The sequence below is a fragment of the Daktulosphaira vitifoliae genome, unplaced genomic scaffold (genome assembly GCF_025091365.1).
Source record: "Daktulosphaira vitifoliae isolate Bord-2020 unplaced genomic scaffold, ASM2509136v1 Scaffold_4, whole genome shotgun sequence".
NCBI classification, from domain to species: Eukaryota; Metazoa; Arthropoda; class Insecta; order Hemiptera; family Phylloxeridae; genus Daktulosphaira; species Daktulosphaira vitifoliae.
The window spans coordinates 28,508,655-28,528,429 of NW_026099575.1; the positions used below are offsets into that span (position 1 = coordinate 28,508,655).

At 34.8% G+C, this 19,775-nt stretch overlaps 1 protein-coding gene across 1 annotated transcript; it reads left to right on the forward strand.

The window, feature by feature from the left end:
* The first annotated feature begins 1,549 nt into the window (after positions 1-1,549).
* LOC126903879 (homeotic protein Sex combs reduced) lies at positions 1,550-19,594 on the forward strand. The gene is made up of 2 exons (XM_050682415.1): positions 1,550-2,800; positions 17,842-19,594. The coding sequence occupies exons 1-2, from the start codon at positions 2,053-2,055 to the stop codon at positions 18,135-18,137; spliced, it is 1,044 nt and encodes a 347-aa protein (XP_050538372.1). The 5' UTR covers positions 1,550-2,052; the 3' UTR covers positions 18,138-19,594.
* Positions 19,595-19,775: the final 181 nt, after the last annotated feature.

A 19,775-nucleotide genomic window follows, 5' to 3' on the forward strand; every position in this document is an offset into this window, starting at 1 on the left:
TTCTGTCACTCATCATGATAAAATGTTTAATGTAATAAGTGAAACAATGTGGATAAGTTATTTACCATAACAAACTCAGACACTGATACTCGATGGATGATCACGGCCGTGACAAATGATGGACCTTTCGTCAAACAAAGCCGGACTAAGTTTTCAAAGATAAATTTGAGTGGATAAACCTTCAAGAGGTCGCAATAAGATCACTAACTATACGAGACACGCGCTCTTACATAATTAGTATGATGTTTGCAATGATCGAGGGTGTCGAGTCGAGATGGTTGTAGGTTCACTGAAATCCACAATGAACACGGTCAAAGTTAGTCTAAATCTTCTTCTGTTCGCATACGTGGCTGTCAACATCTTACACTTAGTGTGTGTGTGTGAATACAACCCTCGTGTATGAATCTTCATGGGGTCGGGCCGTATCCGACGCGTTTCACGTTCACGATTACACTGTCCGGTGGAGGAGACATGTGTTAGACACATCACGAACTCCAATAGACTCAAACTGACTAATAACACATATGACGCAAGGTATGCCTATTCGAGTTTACAGATATCGGGAACTATCAATGAATAATTGAAACACCAATTGGGCATTAATTTTTGTCTACCGTTTAAACCATGAAATTATTACTAATTGAGTTCAAATAATTTTTTAGAAAAATTCGATTAAGATAGAAAAGAAGTTGTCAGTTTTAAACCTTTTTAAATTATTTTTATTTTAATAGTGGATAGAACATGGAACATAGAACAAAAGTCTTTTGTTCTGTTAACCACAAATAAATTTCACTATGTAGAACGAGTAATTTTTATAACGTAATAAAAATTTAACCATTTTCTTCTTAAATATTTTATTTTTACTTCTATTGAACACAGTTCTGTTTAAATTAATTGACCGGTCATTCATATAATGTGTTTTACCGACTAATTTAACACTAACTAGGATAAATTGAACGAAAAATATCATTTATTATCCAAATATTCAACATGGTTGAATCTTGTTTTTAAAAAAATAATTTTATTCATATTGTATAGTACCATAATTTGAGATATAAATAAATAAATTATTTGTAATCTTAGAGTAAATTAACCAAAAAGATTATACTCATACAAATATTTATTTAATTATTATTTTTTCTTTTTATAAATAATTGAAAAAAAAATTAATGAACATTTTTAATAATTTAATGAAATAAACTGATTTGTACGATGAAGGAAATGGTAAAATGTTTATTAATTTAAGGCGCACAGAACGCCGTGGACTCCCGGTGACGGGCAACAACACGGACACTGCTGTGTGACGGGCAGCTGTGCCGTATGTTAGCCGCCAACACAGCGAGTGCGCGCAATAATACACTGGCACTCACACACACGTACTACACTAAACACACACCGGTTCATTCATGCGTCGTCCAAGGCGCTCTCTGAGTGCTCCGCGGTGGCGGCAGCGGTACTGCACGAGGGACAGCCAGAACCCAGTGCGGCCGTTGCGCTTTCTCATTGGTCCGTGATCGTGGTTACGTTTTTCTACACACATACACGCGCGCGCGTTGCGCTCCGTACACAAACTCGTTGGCGGCCGCCGCCGCTGTTGTGCTGAGAGTAGCATCGGAAGTTGTCGGGCGGTGACCAAAAACTACTATACCATTCTGGCGTACAGTGTCTTAAGCGGCCGTTCCTCTGTACTGTTCCACTCGCCACCGAACGCGGACCGTCGTCGTATCACTTACGTTTTCGGTACACCAGCACGTGGCCACGCGCCGTTTTAAATATTAATTACTATATTTTGCCATTAACTACAAATTACTATCGTTCATCGCGGTTGATAATTTTTTTTTAATTTTGTGAACATTTCGTAAATCAATATCGACTTAAAATTCGTTCAGCGATATTATGACTATTTTATTGCCGTACTCAGATATGGTCGAAACTTGACGGAGTTAGTTCGTTTTTTTTTTTTTAATTATATATTATATATAAATATTATATTTGTAGTGACATTGAAAAACTTTATTCGGTTACAAAAGTTGCGAAAATAAATTCGTCTAAATGAACATGAGTTCGTATCAATTCATGAACTGCTATCAGCAAAGCCAAGCACAACAAGCCAGAGCGGCCACGTCGCCCGTTGTAGATCCCCTGCAGGCGAGCAGTCCAGGAGCTGCGGACTATTATGGGCAAGCTCAAGGAGTGTACAACAGTGGCCCAGCAGCCGGATGCTATTCGCCACAACAGTATGCATCTCAATACATGCAACAGTCTTCACCGTCCATGATTGACTACACACAATTGCATTCGGTGAATCATCAACAGCAACAGCAGCAACATCAGAGACTGCAAGCAGCCGCGGCCGCCGCGGCCGGCGTTCACTTACAACACCTACAGCATGGTGGAGGCTCTGGTGGCCTGCCGTCGCCGGGTGCCATATCACCCATATCGTCTTCATTGAACAATAATGGTGGCATGCCATCCGCGGCCGGCATTCAATGTAAGTACGAAGTGACGGCTACCGCTACGCCCAACGGTATAAGTTCACCACAAGATTTGACTACGTCCGCACCTCCGGGTGCCAGATCTCCACCATCCGTGTCCATGAAAGCTGCGAGGTCGTCAGCGGCAGGATCATCACCCGGCGCCCAGGGACCCGTGTCCCAAACTTCATCATCACCCGCTTCATCCATATCGTCCACATCGTCCAACGGCGGTGGAGGTCCAGGAAACGCATCGTCCGGTAAAGGGTCCGGTCAGAATCCACCACAAATTTACCCGTGGATGAAACGAGTACATCTTGGCCAAAGTAAGTACATTTTTAGTAAAGATTTTTCTTGAAAAGATTTCTGTTTTATTTGTCAACTTTACAGTAGACCACCTCTTCCATATCTAGTAAATTTACAAAAAAAATTCAATTAAAATAGTGTTAGAACCAACCAATCATGTATAAAACTCTAAAGTGAAATTGTATTTTTTTTTTAAGGTTTACATAATAATTTTAGGAAATACGAATTTTTTTGCATACTCTTGAAAACTAACTGTAGTTTTTGAGCCTTTTAGTAAACGTTATAAATTCTACATTAACAAATTATTCCGAAATTCCAAAAGAACACTACTAAATCAGATTTTTAGAAAAAAATAAAGATGTTAAAATATAATTTAAATTAACTGTATCTATAGTTTTTCTTCTATTTATTATTTAATAAAATTAATTTCACAGTCAAAAATCACAATAATTTGTCTAAAATAAATAAAATATATGTCAGATGGAATATTCAAATCTCTCAAAAACATTCTAAAAATGAAATTAAAATTTTTTTGTTTAATTCTTTAAATACCTATAATAGCAAAACAAATATTTATAAAATATGACATTTACTCTCAATATCTATGTTATTAAGGAACTATTTTAAATATTGTTGTAAAACATTATTTTTTCAACAATTTGCCTTCAAAAATTAAGTTTGTTTGATTTATTATATGTAATTGAAATAATATATGATAAAATATATAAAATTAAATGAATAATAATATCGAAATTAGTATTTATTTCTATTACTTAAAATAACAATTTTTAATTAATAATAATCTAGACCACATTCTTATTATTTTTTTCGAATTTCCAAAGAAATGTTATCATTAGCTTTATTATTGTAAACCATTAATACTTGTTTAACAAAATGTTTAACTTGAATGATAAAAATAAATATTTTTTCAGTTTATTTTTTTATAATTAAAATTTATATATACATAAGTATTGTTATATTAAACGTTATTTTCATATTTTTTCTTTAAAATTATTGTTAGGTTGGGTTTTAATAACTATGAAGCATTTTTTCGCTAATCTAAACAATTAGTTAAAATAATAAAACAACTGATCATAAATATAAAATTTAACTCTATTCACATGGTAATATCTAATCAACTCAACAAATTTTAAAATCAGTTCGAAATAAATCTAGAACCTATAAAACTGTGAAATCAAAAATCAAAAAATTAAATTTTTAAAAAAATATAGAATTTATTTTATGTTTGACATAACCGCAGTTTGAAAAAAAACATTTTAAAGGGGTTTGCTCCTTCGAAACCTTTCAATTTGCGCCTTTATTTTATATAACTGTTGAAATTGAAGCATTATAATCAAACTAATTTATTATTGATGTTGATTATAGAATCATTAAATATCAATAAAAATTTCGATAAAAGTCAAAAATTCTTTGTCAGATTTGAGTTTTAATTCAAATATGTTTTAATCGTGATAGGATTTCTTTATTTGTTGAAATTATTGATATTAAACTATTCAGTAATCTAAGTCGTGACTTATTTAATAGTACGTCAAAGGGGTGGTTTATTATTAAATCAGTGGTCAAATGTACAACACCCTCGAGTGGTATCAAAAGTACCGCCCACTCTCATTAATGTTGCCCGACTACTGTTTTATAATAATACCATATGAGTATTTCCTCGGAGATTGACTTGCTGTGAAACTTTACAAATACTGCATTTTAATTGGGTCCTGTTTTATCGTTATTTGAAAAAATCTCTTTTGAACAATCAAAGCGCCCACACAATTATAATTGTGACCCAAATGGGGTAGAAGACGACGCACAGCGTCAAACATCAAAAATCCTCAGTTCGGTTGTTATTTTTCACCCTTCGAAGAAAAACCCTCCCGCAGTGACAGAACATTTTGTCAACACGACAATCATCCGGGTCGTTTACATACTGTTAAAACGCTCAATAACAATAATAATTATAATATGATAAATTGAAGATTAATTACAACGGCACGAACGAACGAGTGTAATTAAACCAGAGCGGAATTTTTAAATGTCGTACGAAATAAATACACACACTACGTGTATGTAAAAAAACGAGGAGGAAAAAATGATTATTTTTATTGTGCGTGTTAATTGAATGGATCATAATAAAAATCACACTGTATTTACGCACTTTACTAATGGCAGCCAAAGTTGTGAATATAATAATAATAATGACGCACCCGAGTTAAGCACATAAAAGTTAATGAATTCAAACGAAAATCGCTAAAAATATCAAGTCGCTTTCAATCATCTCCGAGATTGGGAACCGGTATTTTTTAATGTATGCGTTCACAGTTATCTATCGATATCATTATTAATAACTATCGAGTTGTCATGGCAGTGTTTTAATATTTCCACGGGATTCAGACTTAACAGCTCAATGCCAACGTATATAATTACTTGAGTGAAATAAAACCTGCCATCGCTACTTCACGCAGAGTTAGTTCACAAGTCGCGCCTATCGTCACCTAATTTTAATTTTTCGCCTGCAGTGGTGAAGGGGTGCGACTAGTAATGTATTTTTTCTCACTCGGTCCAAACCGCGTTTTTACAAATTGCGCACTTACCGCCCGCAGGTGCAGTAGTCGCGGGTGGGGGATAATTTTGTACGGCACGTTTGCCCACACTTTTACCGCCCCATTTTGCCATCAAACGACCCCAAATCCGATATACATTATTAATAGTTTTCAGGGTACAAAAAAAAAAAAGAACAAAAACGTTACTTTTATTATTTTTCATCGGGGGGTTTGCGTTCTGGCGACTCGACGCTGCTGCAAATGTGTTGTACCGGTGTTCGGTTGTGCACGGGGGCGAACCGACGAGGGTAGAGCTCCTCTGGGGTCCTAAGGCATCGGGTCATATGTGCGCGCACTGAACGTGGTAATATTATGTGGGACGGTCGAACGAGGTCTGCCTGTCAGTCAATCGAGATATTCTCCTCTGTCGTCGGCGAATGGTAAAAATTCTCGTGCCGCCGACACGCACGTGTGTATGCAACACAAAAGAAGGCGCCATCCACTAAAAAATTGTATTCTTCGGTCGGAATAAAACGAACAACCTTTAAAAATGGTTTGATTATAATTTACCACGCTGCAACCCGAGTTGAAATCACCGAACAGGCCTTTTTCTTATTGCTACTAAATTGGCATGATAATGTAATCGGCGATAGTGTTGTCTATTGGAAAACTTTTTTAGATTGCTCGTATTCGTACAGACGGCGTTTGCGTATTTAATGATTCATGAATTATTTAAAACGATTCTTTTACGTGCACGTCTATATTTAACACTCAAATGTGTACTTGAAGTACACGTCCTTACAGATTTTACATTAAAATATGACATTTTTATCAGTAGACATTAATTCGGCTTTGTCTTGTGTGGACACATTCAAGTCCCATTTTTGTGCCGAAGGTAAAACATATAATTCGGCGTTATGAAATACTTATCTCGTTAGCATATACTTATGTTAATTGGACAATTTTTATAATAAATTAAAAATCGCGGCGCGAGCCTATTAGTATATGACCGAACGAGCAGCGGCGACGAATGAAAATTAACGGAATAGAACACATGCGATGGCTTCCAGAAAAGGAAATAATATTTACACGTACGTCTTTCAGTGAGAGTTGGTTTCGATCGACTAATTTGAATTATCCGACACCAGCTGTTCAAATTTGGTCTTTATACGTCATGTTGTTTTGGTTGGCTTTAGAGTAATTTTGTGCTTTAACTTCTTACAGATCGACTCACTGACTAATAATGGAAAACTCATTTCGTTTTTATTGTAAATTTTCGTAAGAAAAATACATTTTACTTCGATTTGCCGTTATTCAAATTAAGCGGTACTGTTGACAGTGACCTTCCTACGTTTGATTTATAAATAATACTTCACCCTACGCCATTAAAAGTATCATAATTTGATAAAGACGTCATTATATGTAAATGTGTGTAGGCATAACAGAACCAAAAGGCCGCGTGATACATTTGCTAATAGTGTGCTGGTTTATTGCGTTAAAGATATTGTTTTATTACGATATTTGTTTAGAATATTATCAATAAATCACCATAAGTCGGCTTATTACTGATATTAAAATGATACATTTATTTTATCGTTATTTCCTACCGCGCCAATATGCTGATACTTATTTTTTAATAGCTACAAACATGGTACCTGTATTCGGTACGTATGAGAATAGCCAGACCTGGACACGGCAAAATGCATATCTATGTATTATATCAACTGAGATAACGATTACTGATGTAAAATTATTCAGATTATACAATGTCAACCAAATACCTATTTACCATACACATGTTTATAATTATTGTCAGTCAATATTAAAAAAAAAATTTTAAACATAAGGAAATTTTAAATAAAATGCAGATACTTCTGGCGGTTGGGTTGACGTTTAAGAATGTAACCGATATTTTAACATGATTTTTATTTTAATTCCTCTTCTGAGTTGGACCGTATTCCTGTGATTTAATTTACACGTCATTTTACGCTTCAAGTCATAAAATAAAACGATATTTCTATTAAATCATAAGTTAGTGAAAAAAAAAAACACTCAAAAATTCGATTGTAATGATATAATAGTTATTATTGATGTAACGGAATATTTCAAAAACGTGAATATTTTTGAGAATATTATTTGAAAATTACTATAGAAAAATATATTGTCAAAAGAAAAATAGACTAAACAATATCATTAAAATTATTCAATTAAACTTGAAAATTATTTGAAGTAGTGGATCTTTGTTGAATATTATTTATGAAGTGAAATAATCTTTTATAGTCGCATGATAACAAAAATTCTCTAAAAAACATTTTAGTCGAAAAATGATTCATTCCTTGCATTTTTATGACTTCTTACTGTTTTGGCATTTCTATAACTTCTTAATGTTTTATTTGTTGCTCAAAGAATAAAAAATTAAAATCCTTCACCCAAATAATTTTTATTATCTGTAAGTAAATAAATAAATTTCAAATTTATTAAGCTTATACTTGTTGGTCATTTCAGGACCATTTTACAATAATAGAAAATGTAATAACGGCAAGTTTAAAAGAATAGTCTAGTTTTTTGAGAATATTCTGGAAAAACACTATTGCGGTAATATTATATCACTAATAATAATAAATCCTTAATTCTCGTTTTCTCTTGAAATGAAATTGAGCTAAATATAAATTGATGTGTTGGCTCGGAGAGGAATACTACCCAATCAAGAGTGGCCTTTGATTATGCTTTATTAAATATTGTGACATATCTGGCTACTTAAATCAGTACATAAAACAAATTAGATTTAAATTTATATATATATTAATTTCACTGTGGCTTATTAATTTATTAACGTAGCAAACAGTAGCAAACAACTGTCGGCGTTATTTGTCTGATATTAAATGTAAAAATAAAACTAATTTAAAACATATTTCTGGGTTTTTAAGAGAGGAGAAAAAAACAAACAAATAAATAAACGTCTTGAACGTGTAAAACGCGTATAAATTTTCCGTGGTAGCTCACACGACGGACGTCCATAAGTCAATCGGTGCGGCAGGTTAAATGTGCCGTGCCGTGCGCTGTCCTGGCGGCGGCGGCCGATCCTTTGACGAGCGCGCCAAACGTGCGGCAAAACATTTGTACGCGTTAAAAATAAAAAGAACAACGTCGGTCCAATTATCGGATGGGTCGGATCCAGTAATTTGGGTGGAGTGCATAATTCCGTATTAAAATCTCTGTGTAATACGGACATGCCATTGTTGGCGGGAAACGCGCGGGGGGGGGGGCGCCGCCGACATAAATTATTCCAACGGGCGTTAATCAAACGCGCGTACGTGTATCATAAATGCGATTGTAATGAAGACATTACTCGGGCAACATTTGCCGTCTGGTAGTCAACGACAACAATGATAATATAAAAACGATAAATAAAAATATTACTGCCAGATAGTACGGGTAATGGCCAACGCAGACTGCTACTTGCCCTTTGGCGAAATTAGGAATCGTTTAATAAAAATCGAATACCGCGACTTGGACAAGTTTTTTATTGCCTACACGCCTTTTACTTCACACATTTCTACCGGTATCTATACGAACAGCTGTAGAGTCGGGTATTCAATTGATGTTGGAACGATTTAATTATACAACAAACAAAATTTATTAAAAATACATAGTCTTTGCGCAATAAATCTGTTGACAAAGTAACAAAACAACGTTTTAAACAAATTAATGATTATTAATACAATTGTCAGGAGAAAAAATAACCAAAGGTTATCACTTATTCTGATGAAACGATAAATTATTGGTTCAAAAATATGTTGACGACACATTTTTTTTCTGTAAAATCACGAGGTCTCCACAAAACGATTTCAATAGAAATAAAAACAAATAACAGTAACATCTTACTCGGTGTAATGGTAAACGAGTTAATGTTAACAATGACGGATTTTATTTTGGTTTCTCGCAACAGTCAGTGTCGTTAAAAAAAGTTAATCTAATTATAATGTACTTAATTGTGTATTTTTAAAGTGTACTGTGCGCCCAATAAATATTTATCGTCGAAAGAAAAATGATACGAAAATCGTACACCAGTTTTGAACGTATTACGCGGCCCCAGGCCAGAAGACTACTCATCATAAATCCTAACCAGACGTAAATCAGAGTGAATAAAGTGTAAACACCACTCCGTGACATTACACAAAGATCTAGGGGGGGTCCCTAGCCGTTCGTGCGCGATTCTTTAGGATTTATGATTCTCGAGTGATGCGATATAAAAATATTGTGATTTTTTGGCGGCTGAAACAAAAGAGTTATAATTAAAACTTTTCCTCCCCGTTATCTGGCGCGTGTGTGTGTGTTTCTGGCAAAGTTTTTTTTTTCACCGAGTTAAAAAATAATAATTTTATAATAAGAAACATTCAAAGATTTTTATTTGTCCAACGTTCATCGTGTTTTGCGCAATGATTTATGTGCCGAACACGGGCGTGGGCAAAGACAGTTCGTTCTATGCCACGAGGTATCAGCAGCTCAGACTGGCAGGCAATGTCAGTGCCGACGATTGAGGATCTATTTCGATTTATACACTTACCCGAATATCACAGGGATTTATGAAACGTTTATAGGTTTGTGTTTCGCGGCGTGAATATCGAAAACGTTCTAAGAATTATTATCGATGAGCGTAATTAGTCCGATACGTGTGAAAACCGACCGCTTTTCAACAATCGATACGGCTGTCGCTTGTCGTAACACGAACGCGTTTGTTTTAAGCGACTGCTTCTATGCGTTCAAAAGAATGCATCGGGTATCTGTCTAAAAAAAAAACAAGGTTTCTTGTGAATACAATTTCTTTACAAAGGTATCTAGTAGTAATTGCCTTGGCGGTGAAATCGTGGTGCACGCGGTACTTTTCATCTCGAAAAGTCTTAACGAGGGTGAAATCAAAAGTCAGAAATATTGTAGTCAAACTAGGTACTAAACGGATCGCGAAAGACGGCCAAGATGTTTTACGGTTTACCGAAAAAGGACATGATATTCTAACGGCAGAAAGGAACCGGGGAAAAAAAAAACTAAGAGAAACTGTACCGAATAAAAGAGCCGCAAATAAAAATCAATTTTGTTATTTTTTGTTATTTTATTGTTTGACATTCCGGCTGACGCTGCCCTTTACACTCAGTTCATGTTCACGTAATACACGCTCAGTCTCGCGTTTGATTTACGATCTCCGGGTGCTGTATACGAACTCGCAGTCAGTATGTGAGCTATTATGTGTATCAATTAAACCGTTTCCCTTTGGCCTAAAAAACACCACGCGCGTACACGGGGCCCGTAAAAAAGTTACACGGCTGCAGACCAGCCAATTCCCATGGTGTGTTATATCCCGCGTCGGCGTTTCGGCTCTATTAGCAGTGACACCACCCCCGTCAAGGGTAAGCCGTTCGACCAGCGAGGGCGAATAAAACTCTGAGCGTACTCGCGGAGGGTCAGCGGAGACGTCTAGCCGGCCGACGGCACTTATTCTTTATTATTGTCTTTTTGGCACGCTCGCGTTATAGGTGTACACGTGAGGAAATCGTAAATTCCCCGGCATGTACTGCCGTTTTCTTCCCCTGTACCGTCTCTCTGGTGTATACACAGTTAACCGCGTGGTGTGCACTATATGCGCGACTGAGATATCTCCCGAGTGACAGCCCGGCAACCCAATCTAAACGCCATAAATTTACCGCCGCCCGAGGTTTTCTCTTCCGCGTATTTCTTTTTTATTTATTATTGTTTCTTTTTATCGAGTTGTGTACACACTCCGTGTCAACCCCCGTGTTTATACACTCCTATTTTTTGTGTGTACCGAAATGATGCGCGCAACTAGTAGTCGCGTCCGATGGTTCTGTGACGCTATTCATTTGTCGGACGACCGCCGTACACATTGGCACGCACTTCACACCTTAAGGTAAATAGCGCCGTACAAAATTTGTGAGTATGTAATTTATTGATCTCCGGCAAACCGGTACGCAGTAATTGCTCAGCGGTTACTACGCTCGGCGGGCGGCCGTACACTTACCCGTACGCTGCTGATTACTGTTGACGTTGTCTCGATTAGAAATTTGGTTTTTCTTTTTCCGAGACAATATTATTTTTAAATATCTCCGGCGGTAGTGTTCGGTTTGCGCGACACATATTTGGCTATTCAGAATTAAAAAATCGGAAAGCCAAAAGTGTACGTTGTCATCTGACTTGGTGATTTATTGCCAAGACGCATTATTCATGATATGGACCGGGTTGACTCACCGCACACACAAACGCCACACGCGCCTCATAAACGGTTAGCTAACACAATCGCCACCGACCCGTCGTCAATTTTTTTATTATCTGTACGGTTGCCGAAGGTGTAATCCTGTTTTTTGCGAACTGCATTTATCCACGTCGGTCGAAAGAGCCACGTCGTAGTTTTATGTGTTATTTTATTCGAGAGTTCTTCACAATATTTTATGTAATTTATTTTTTATTATCCCATATAATTTACCAACGTTAAAAAAAATGTGTAGGTATGTTGTACTACACGTTTACACTTGCCAATAATGCCATAAATAAAAGACATTAACGCCCATGACCTAGTGAGGAAAACAAATTCGCAGTCACTAATTTTAATTTGAAATCTACACACATGTTATTGTAATCGTATTGATTACTGAGCGAAAGTATTAGAATGATGATGGCGATTTTTTAAAACAACCGGTTTTTTCAATGTTAACATTGTAAATATAATTATTTTATATATTTCCTGACAATATTGTTTTTTTTTTACCTATCTATTATACTAGTACATATTTTTAAGTTTACGTCATTTCTGTTCGAATAAATTTTCATGTATTATAATGTTCTAATGATGCGGGACAGTAGCATTTCTTTATAATATCTAAGCGGATAGGTGGCCAATAACATCAAGTTTAGAGAACTTTTACTTCGTACAAATGTCGAAAATGATTTCCTACTAAACTAATCAACGGATATTTACAGTCGGTTAACCTCTGAAACAGTTGGGTAAGTTATTTGGTTACTCGCCGGTGTGTGGAGTTAAAAATTCATTATTGTATCTAATACGAACAAAGTGTATCTTAATCTCTGAATGAAGCTACTTCTGAGACTTTCTCATCGAATGAGCTGGACATAAAATGGAATATATTTTTAAAAATGATTTGTTATCATATGAAATTCCTCGACGTAAAGCACAATATTATTATTGCTGTTCGCTGATGACGGTATCATGCAACGTTTCAAACGCTTACACCAGTTAGTACTTAGATTGAAGTTTATGTAGTTTGGCTTAGGTCCAATAGCCAACGTCATTTCTGTTCCCACCTTATGATAGACTAGGACTGCTTCACTGAAACTCGTTCTGAAATATTTTATTTTGCTTCATGTAAACTCAAAATCCAGTAAAATTACTGATAAGTGTCATTAGGTAATTGTCCGTCGACTGCACGTTTTAATAAAGTTCAGTGACAACGAACAAATAATATTGTGTTGGTACGGAACGCTTTAATGTAATCGACCCGTAAGAAATGGCAAATTACAAAAAACCAATGAGCGTTTGATATTTGTTTTTTATTTTCGATAAGTTCATTATTGTCTATTGCAGTAGTTGTACACGTGCTATGAATTCCACCGCTGCTTCACGTACGATAAACTTTTTACTGCATAACGCGCATATAAATAATCAAATGAAGCTCTGTCTCGAGTTCGAACTAAGTACAGATTGAAAATTCCGCGTTGTGATTCTTTTAATTAGCTTGTACAAAAGTGTGTGCCATTGGTAAATCTTTTTTAAGCTAGTAAACTAGGCGTCAAAACCGTTGTCCAGTGAAAGTACTTTGTTGATTGTATTTTTTTACGTTTCCCTTACCAACAGGACTACACAAATTTATCAAAAAAAAAAAAAAAAATACTTATATCATACTACAACTGGCTATTTACATTGGAACAACAATTTGACGTGGCCCAGTAAAAATTTGTTGAAAATCGCACTGCATTGGTGTACTGTTTAATCGTTTCATAGTCGACACGAGTCACGTACAACGACCGTTGCAGTATGCATGCGAACGTTTTATTTTTATGACTCGGTGTTTGTGTTAAAAAAAAAAAAAATGATTGTACATATCTACTCGTGCATTGCGCGCGTGGCTTTAATAAACGAAAAATACATTATCGTTGATTTGTATTTTCAACGATCGTCAACTCCAAAGCTGCAAACGGCCATGTTCTCTTTTCATTGTGGATCGCGTGCAAAGGACCTTTTGTGTGAGCTCGGCGGCATATTTGAATATTTCAATTTTTTACCCGAATGTTTTCCAATTCGCTACGGGACTTATAAGTTTGTCGGTAATTAGTTTTGCAAGCATTAGGGAAACGCTCGCTGCTTGTGATATATAAACTTGGCCTGTCCGTCATATCAGAGACATAATTGCCGTTTGATATGTGACGTCTCAGCTGCCACCCCCCAGTCCATATAGTTTTACCTGCGTTCTCTCTGTATATTATATTATACGAAATAACCAGTCAACTTCTCGTGAGTACTGAGGGTACTCTGAATTCATTCTCCCGCCGGAACGTATCGCAGTCGCATTCAATTACCCTGCACTTATACGTTTTGACCCTGTTAAAGAACTTCCAACGAGATTCTCGGCGTATACCAGAGCAAGTTTTCACGTGTCCAATACGCGGACACAATATTGACTTTGGTGTCATTCTCGGCGTGTACTCGTGGCTTGCGATATTACCACCCGATTTTGATAAACTCAATTTTTACTCCCCTCGAGAGCGTCATGCACTCGACCCTATTACCTGCAGAATTTGTTTCAAAGTATCGACGACGGTGTTTGGGCAGCGGAGGGTTGGAGTTTGGAAAGCGCATATACATGTCGTTCGCTCATTTATAACTGTCCTGTACTTTCTTTTCAACGCTTGTGTACATGCTCTCTGTGCTAATACTCACTGGGCATGGCAGCGCGAGGGGCTGGTCTGTCACTCAAATTGTTTTCACTTACCGTACAACATTATTGCCATTGCCTCCTCTTCCAGACGTCGTTTTTTCTCTTCGCTCTTCTCTCCCGGCTCTCCCGAACACCCGATGCACTCAAGTTTTTTGCGGTTTTCCATTTGCTGTGCATACAGTAATGTATTTCTCGAAACGTTTTCCAAAAAAACAAATTTTCTGCTCCACACTAGACGAGATTGTCCGCGTTTTACCAAATTCATATACAGTGTGATTTATTAAGAATACTGCCCCACATTTTTTCGTAAAATAATGATTTTTTTTTTTCATAAAAGTGTACAGATTAAAATTTAATTTATTTTCGTGGAACATAGTAAATATGCACATTTATTTAAAAAAAAATTATATCTAAGTGTAGTGGTAATTTTTGAAAGACAAATGGAAACCTATTGTTATTTTTTTATTGTTAAATAGAGAATGGTTTAATAAAAATGGTCGATAATCAGTTTTTTAGTATTACTTTTTTAATTAATATAATTTTTAGTCGTAGACGAGAAGGGCTTAGCGTCTCTAAACACTACTCCGCTCCATCATCGTCAACAGATTTCTAAACCTAACACTGTTGTACCCAATTGAGTGCACTGATTATGGCTACGATGACTTGTAAGAGATTTGCCGTTGGTAGTTTCGAAATCACCGAGTACTGCCTATGGGAACCCGTTTAAATGTGCAAGTCATCTTATGGCTGCAACAGCGAATAGTACTTTCTTGGGGTCCGTGGTATGCGTACAGCATGACATAACAATACATGAAGAAACAAAATGGGCGGCTTAAGTAATTCAACGATTTTTATTTTTTATGTCAAAATTAATTATTCCAGTAAAATATTTGACCAACTGAAGAATCCTATGAGCGCTATGTAATTATGATTGTAGTCATACTCACCCCTTAATTGTTATTAAATGCCTTTATTTATTTTTAAAAATATCGAATAACTAACATGTGGTAGTCGATGTGCTGTATAGTTTCGAATCAAAAATACGGGTAAATAATTGAGTCGGTTAAATTGTTTCATCAATCAAAATGAAGCGTCATGGTTGACAACTGCAACAAAATGCTATTTGTGTAATAATAAAAAATAAATATATGTTGTATCTGTAGGCAGGTTAGAAGACCATTAAATCAAAATTTAATGTTTTGCGATTAAATTACAGAAACACGCGGTGTTCAAATTTTTAAGTAACACAAATTATTTGATAGGTTTCGTTGCTCGTTTAATTTCAGTCGTATCGTTTACTTATTCAACATTTTTAAATAAAATGAACGTTCGGAGTCGATTTAAAGGAACGTAAACTTTATTAACTTTAAGAATATCGAGTTTGAGTAAAAATATTATAATTGCTCGTTTAAAATGCACGTACAACTGGGCGTGAGTGTTATCAAATCGGAATCGTACACGTTAAGTCGCTTTACGGAATTTGATTGATTATGAACAATAGTAAAATACGACTAAGAGCGCATAACACACACACACCCTACTTGTTAAACAGTATTAATGCATCATAACATTTTTTTGAGATGTCGGGACGATGATAAAAACATAAGCGAGTGGAACATTATGGTTAAAACATGTGATTTCGTTTTCACATAAACAATGATTAATTATCCTCTGGAACAAGATAATGTGACACTAAGCAAGATGTTTAATTTTTAAATGTTTAGATATTTTTATGAATGATTCGTTTACAAAAAACGGTTATTTCAGAGATATTTTACTGTGACCTAGACAAACAGTACTTCGATATATTATTGTACCACAACAAATGTTGAGTTCGGTTTGCCATTTATCATTTACACTTACCGACAGAAATCAAACGAGAATACAGTAAAGGTAATTATTTGGGAAAATATATTAAAGTCTGTACGCGTTAAACATTTCTTTTCGTTTTATCGTTGAGAATATAGACTCCAATATGCTTACAGTTGTCGATATAGGCAACTGCGCTTTGCGACATAACAGGGACTACTATATGACATTTTCCAAAATGAAATATTCTTGAACATAATTAATATGCCAGTTTCGTGCAACGCGATGACGTTAGGAAGGATAGACTCCATTTCAGTGTGTACGTCGGATGATCTGCCCGTCACTGACGTTGTTGACAACCGCGTCTCGACTAGCAGAGCTGGCGACGGCGTGAAAAACAAAAACAAATTAAAAATAATAAACGCAGTCAATTGGTGACGAGACGTAACTGACGAGAGGTGCTGTTAAAATAAAAATTTATTAAAAGCGAATATCCTTTTTTTGTTTATAAAAACATGCTCGAGTATTGTCACCGTGATAATTGGGGGGAAAAAAAGACTAGACGAAGCGACCTTTTTTTTTTGGCAACGTCTAAACGCCGCGTACATTAGCGCACGGATTTTAATACTCTTCTCGCGAAGATGGTGTGGCCCTAAACGGGGAGGGGCCCGGTCTAAGTGTCACGTGTTTTATCCTACTCTTGAAATTTGTCCCGGAATGTGCTTGCACTCACGTTCGCTAATTCCGGTGGCTGATCTGACTGTCATCCGGAGGGATTAAATGGTGAAATAGTTGAACTATTTTGTGTCTAGGCATGTGTTGAAAGCGCCCGTGGAAAATAAATGCAAAATAAACGGTTTGGCGTTATTAGTCATCGGACAGTTCTATAAATCGCATTGAAAATGTTTTAGGCTGAGCAAACTATGTTTACATGGATGCAGTTAATCAAACATTTATTTTTGTAAATTTATTCTTGGAATATATATATATATATATTTATTTTCATTTTATTCTTGCAATATCTTTATGGGATTTTATTGCTTTTGAAAGTACGTTTATGCACAACATTTTAATCTCGTATCGGTGTGATTTTATAAACGGTTATTTTTTTAGAATATAAATTAATAAATCACCTTATTAATTCAATTTTTAGAGTTTAGGGTAAGCGTATCAAATGTAATTGGAATGTAAATGATTCAATGTAAATTAATTACGTGTAATAACTTTGACGTTAGCCAGCACTGTATCTGGTAGAAATATAATGTCACATGATTTTGTTAAAATGAATCATTCTCATTAAGCTGTTCAACCGGTTGTCTCGAAGTACAATGAAACCATTGAGCGGGAGCTTAAAATTTGAATGGTTAACTAGGTGTAATGATAATAAACAATAAAGTATAGCTAGTAATGTTCCGTATATAGGCACAACGTATAATAATAATAATACATAATAATTATGCGCTATTGTTTTCCGGTACACAGACATCATTGGAGACAATATAAAGAAAACATTCAAGTCGTAACTCCATTCAGATTGATTGACGGGTTTTGTTCTCTTTATAATGTATACTTATTTAAATTTCGCGGTTAAAACAAACGCAATCTATACACATTTTTATTAGTTATCTGCAATTGGATCGTGTTAGTTAATTGGTTCGCGTATCGAACGTTTCACGGCTAATGTTTTATTTTAAATCTGATTTTGAAGTATAACGATTTGTTTTTTTTCCCCATCAGGTACGGTGAACGCCAACGGCGAAACGAAGCGACAAAGGACATCGTACACCCGATACCAGACGTTAGAGCTGGAAAAAGAATTCCACTTCAACCGGTACCTGACCAGAAGGCGGAGGATCGAAATCGCGCACGCTCTCTGCTTGACCGAGCGGCAGATAAAGATATGGTTCCAGAACAGGCGGATGAAATGGAAAAAAGAACACAAAATGGCAAGCATGAACATGGTGCCATACCACTATCACATGGCCGCGCAACCTTACGGCACTCCGTATCCGTTCACGCATCTGACCACCTGAGATTCGTATTATTAATTTAACGGTTCTCGCTCGAGCGGCCTGCGCTAGTCGCCGTTCACGTTGCCGTCGCCGTTCGATCGTGATCACGGCCGTTAAATTAATAACATTCTCAGACGCTAAAAACACACCACCGCGGCAAAAATATTATTTAATCGTTCTCGGATTGTCCACAAAATTATATCGCTGTGTAAATAATATTTATGTAATTTATGTAAATAAAATTAAGTATAAATAATTTATTTTATTTCGCTGTCACTATACTTAAAAACATTGTCGCTTAAACACGTGTCGCCATTAAGACAATTATCGCGTTTTGTCTGCGTGCACATCAAATGATAGTCAATGAACAATTTTTTTTTTTTTTTTCATTATTAGTTACCTCGATTAATTTAAATAATGAACTATGACATTTTATTTTTGAAGCGTAACAATAACCTGATTACGTACATTAAACAAAATAATTTTTATTGTACACGAAATCAACTTAAATTCCAAAAAAAAACTACTTAATTATATATTTATTGCTGTTCTTTTGTTTGGGCGTTTTTCGGGGGTTTAATTGGTATACTTTTAATTTTGTCTCTGTTTCTCGTTGTAAATATCGATTAAGTACTTGTCTGTAAATAAGATTAAAATATTTAAACGTATATATTTATGAGTTGTGTTGTAATTATAATATTTTCTGTAAATGTGTTAACCCAGAGTCTGTGATTTTTCTTTATTTTATTATTACGTTTTAGTTTTGTAAGAGTACACGATATTTATAATGGCATCAAATAAATATACCCAAGTTGTTTTATTGCATAATTATTTTTTTTGTTTTATTGTTCGATTTTTTTATTATTACTATAATTTTATTCTCCTAAAATAATCTGATTTCCCGATTTTTGTTGTTTTTTACTGTTAATGAAAAAAAAAAAAAATAATAAGTATTTACATATTTAAGTATATTTTTATTTTATTTTACCGTTTAAACTTTGTACTCGGATAGATTCGTAAGTGCAATACATACATTATTTTTTATTTATTGTAAAAACAATAAAAAAGTAAGATAATAAAATTTAAATAATTAATGTTAATTAGATGTTATTAATAGAAGACAAATTTCTCTAGTAGTATAAAAAATTAATAGTTATGATAATTTATTTGTAATGATATTTATACTTATTTAACTTGTCAATTTACTGTTGACAAAAATGCATTGTTTACCAACGCAACTACATTATTGACTGCTTTTCTGTTTTTGATTAATTTTGCCCAGGATAAATTAAAACTACTGCACTTAAATTGTTTGTACATATAACTTAACAGATTATTACTAAAAGTCAGTTTATTTAAATAAAAACAATGTAAAAACAAAACCGGGAAACAAGATTAATGAATTATAATATTTATACTATAATAATATATAAACAAATATATACACAATGAATATAAAATATATAAACTTGTTATTATTATTACTTTTTTTTTATTTATACGAATTAAAAAGTAACCTTGGTAAATCATCATCAAGTTTTTAAATGATATTAAAAAAAATGTATATTTTAAGTTAATTTGACTGATATCAGAATCGTTAAACACGAGAAATTTCTAGAAATATCATAATTAATATCAATGATATCAATTTGTAGTGTT

Bases quoted from the DNA above. Each gene is read 5' to 3' on its own strand.
- LOC126903879 (XM_050682415.1), top strand. From the start codon at position 2,053: ATGAACATGAGTTCGTATCAATTCATGAACTGCTATCAGCAAAGCCAA. The intron at 2,801-17,841 runs GTAAGTACATTT...TTTCCCCATCAG, and splicing joins ACGAGTACATCTTGGCCAAA to GTACGGTGAACGCCAACGGC.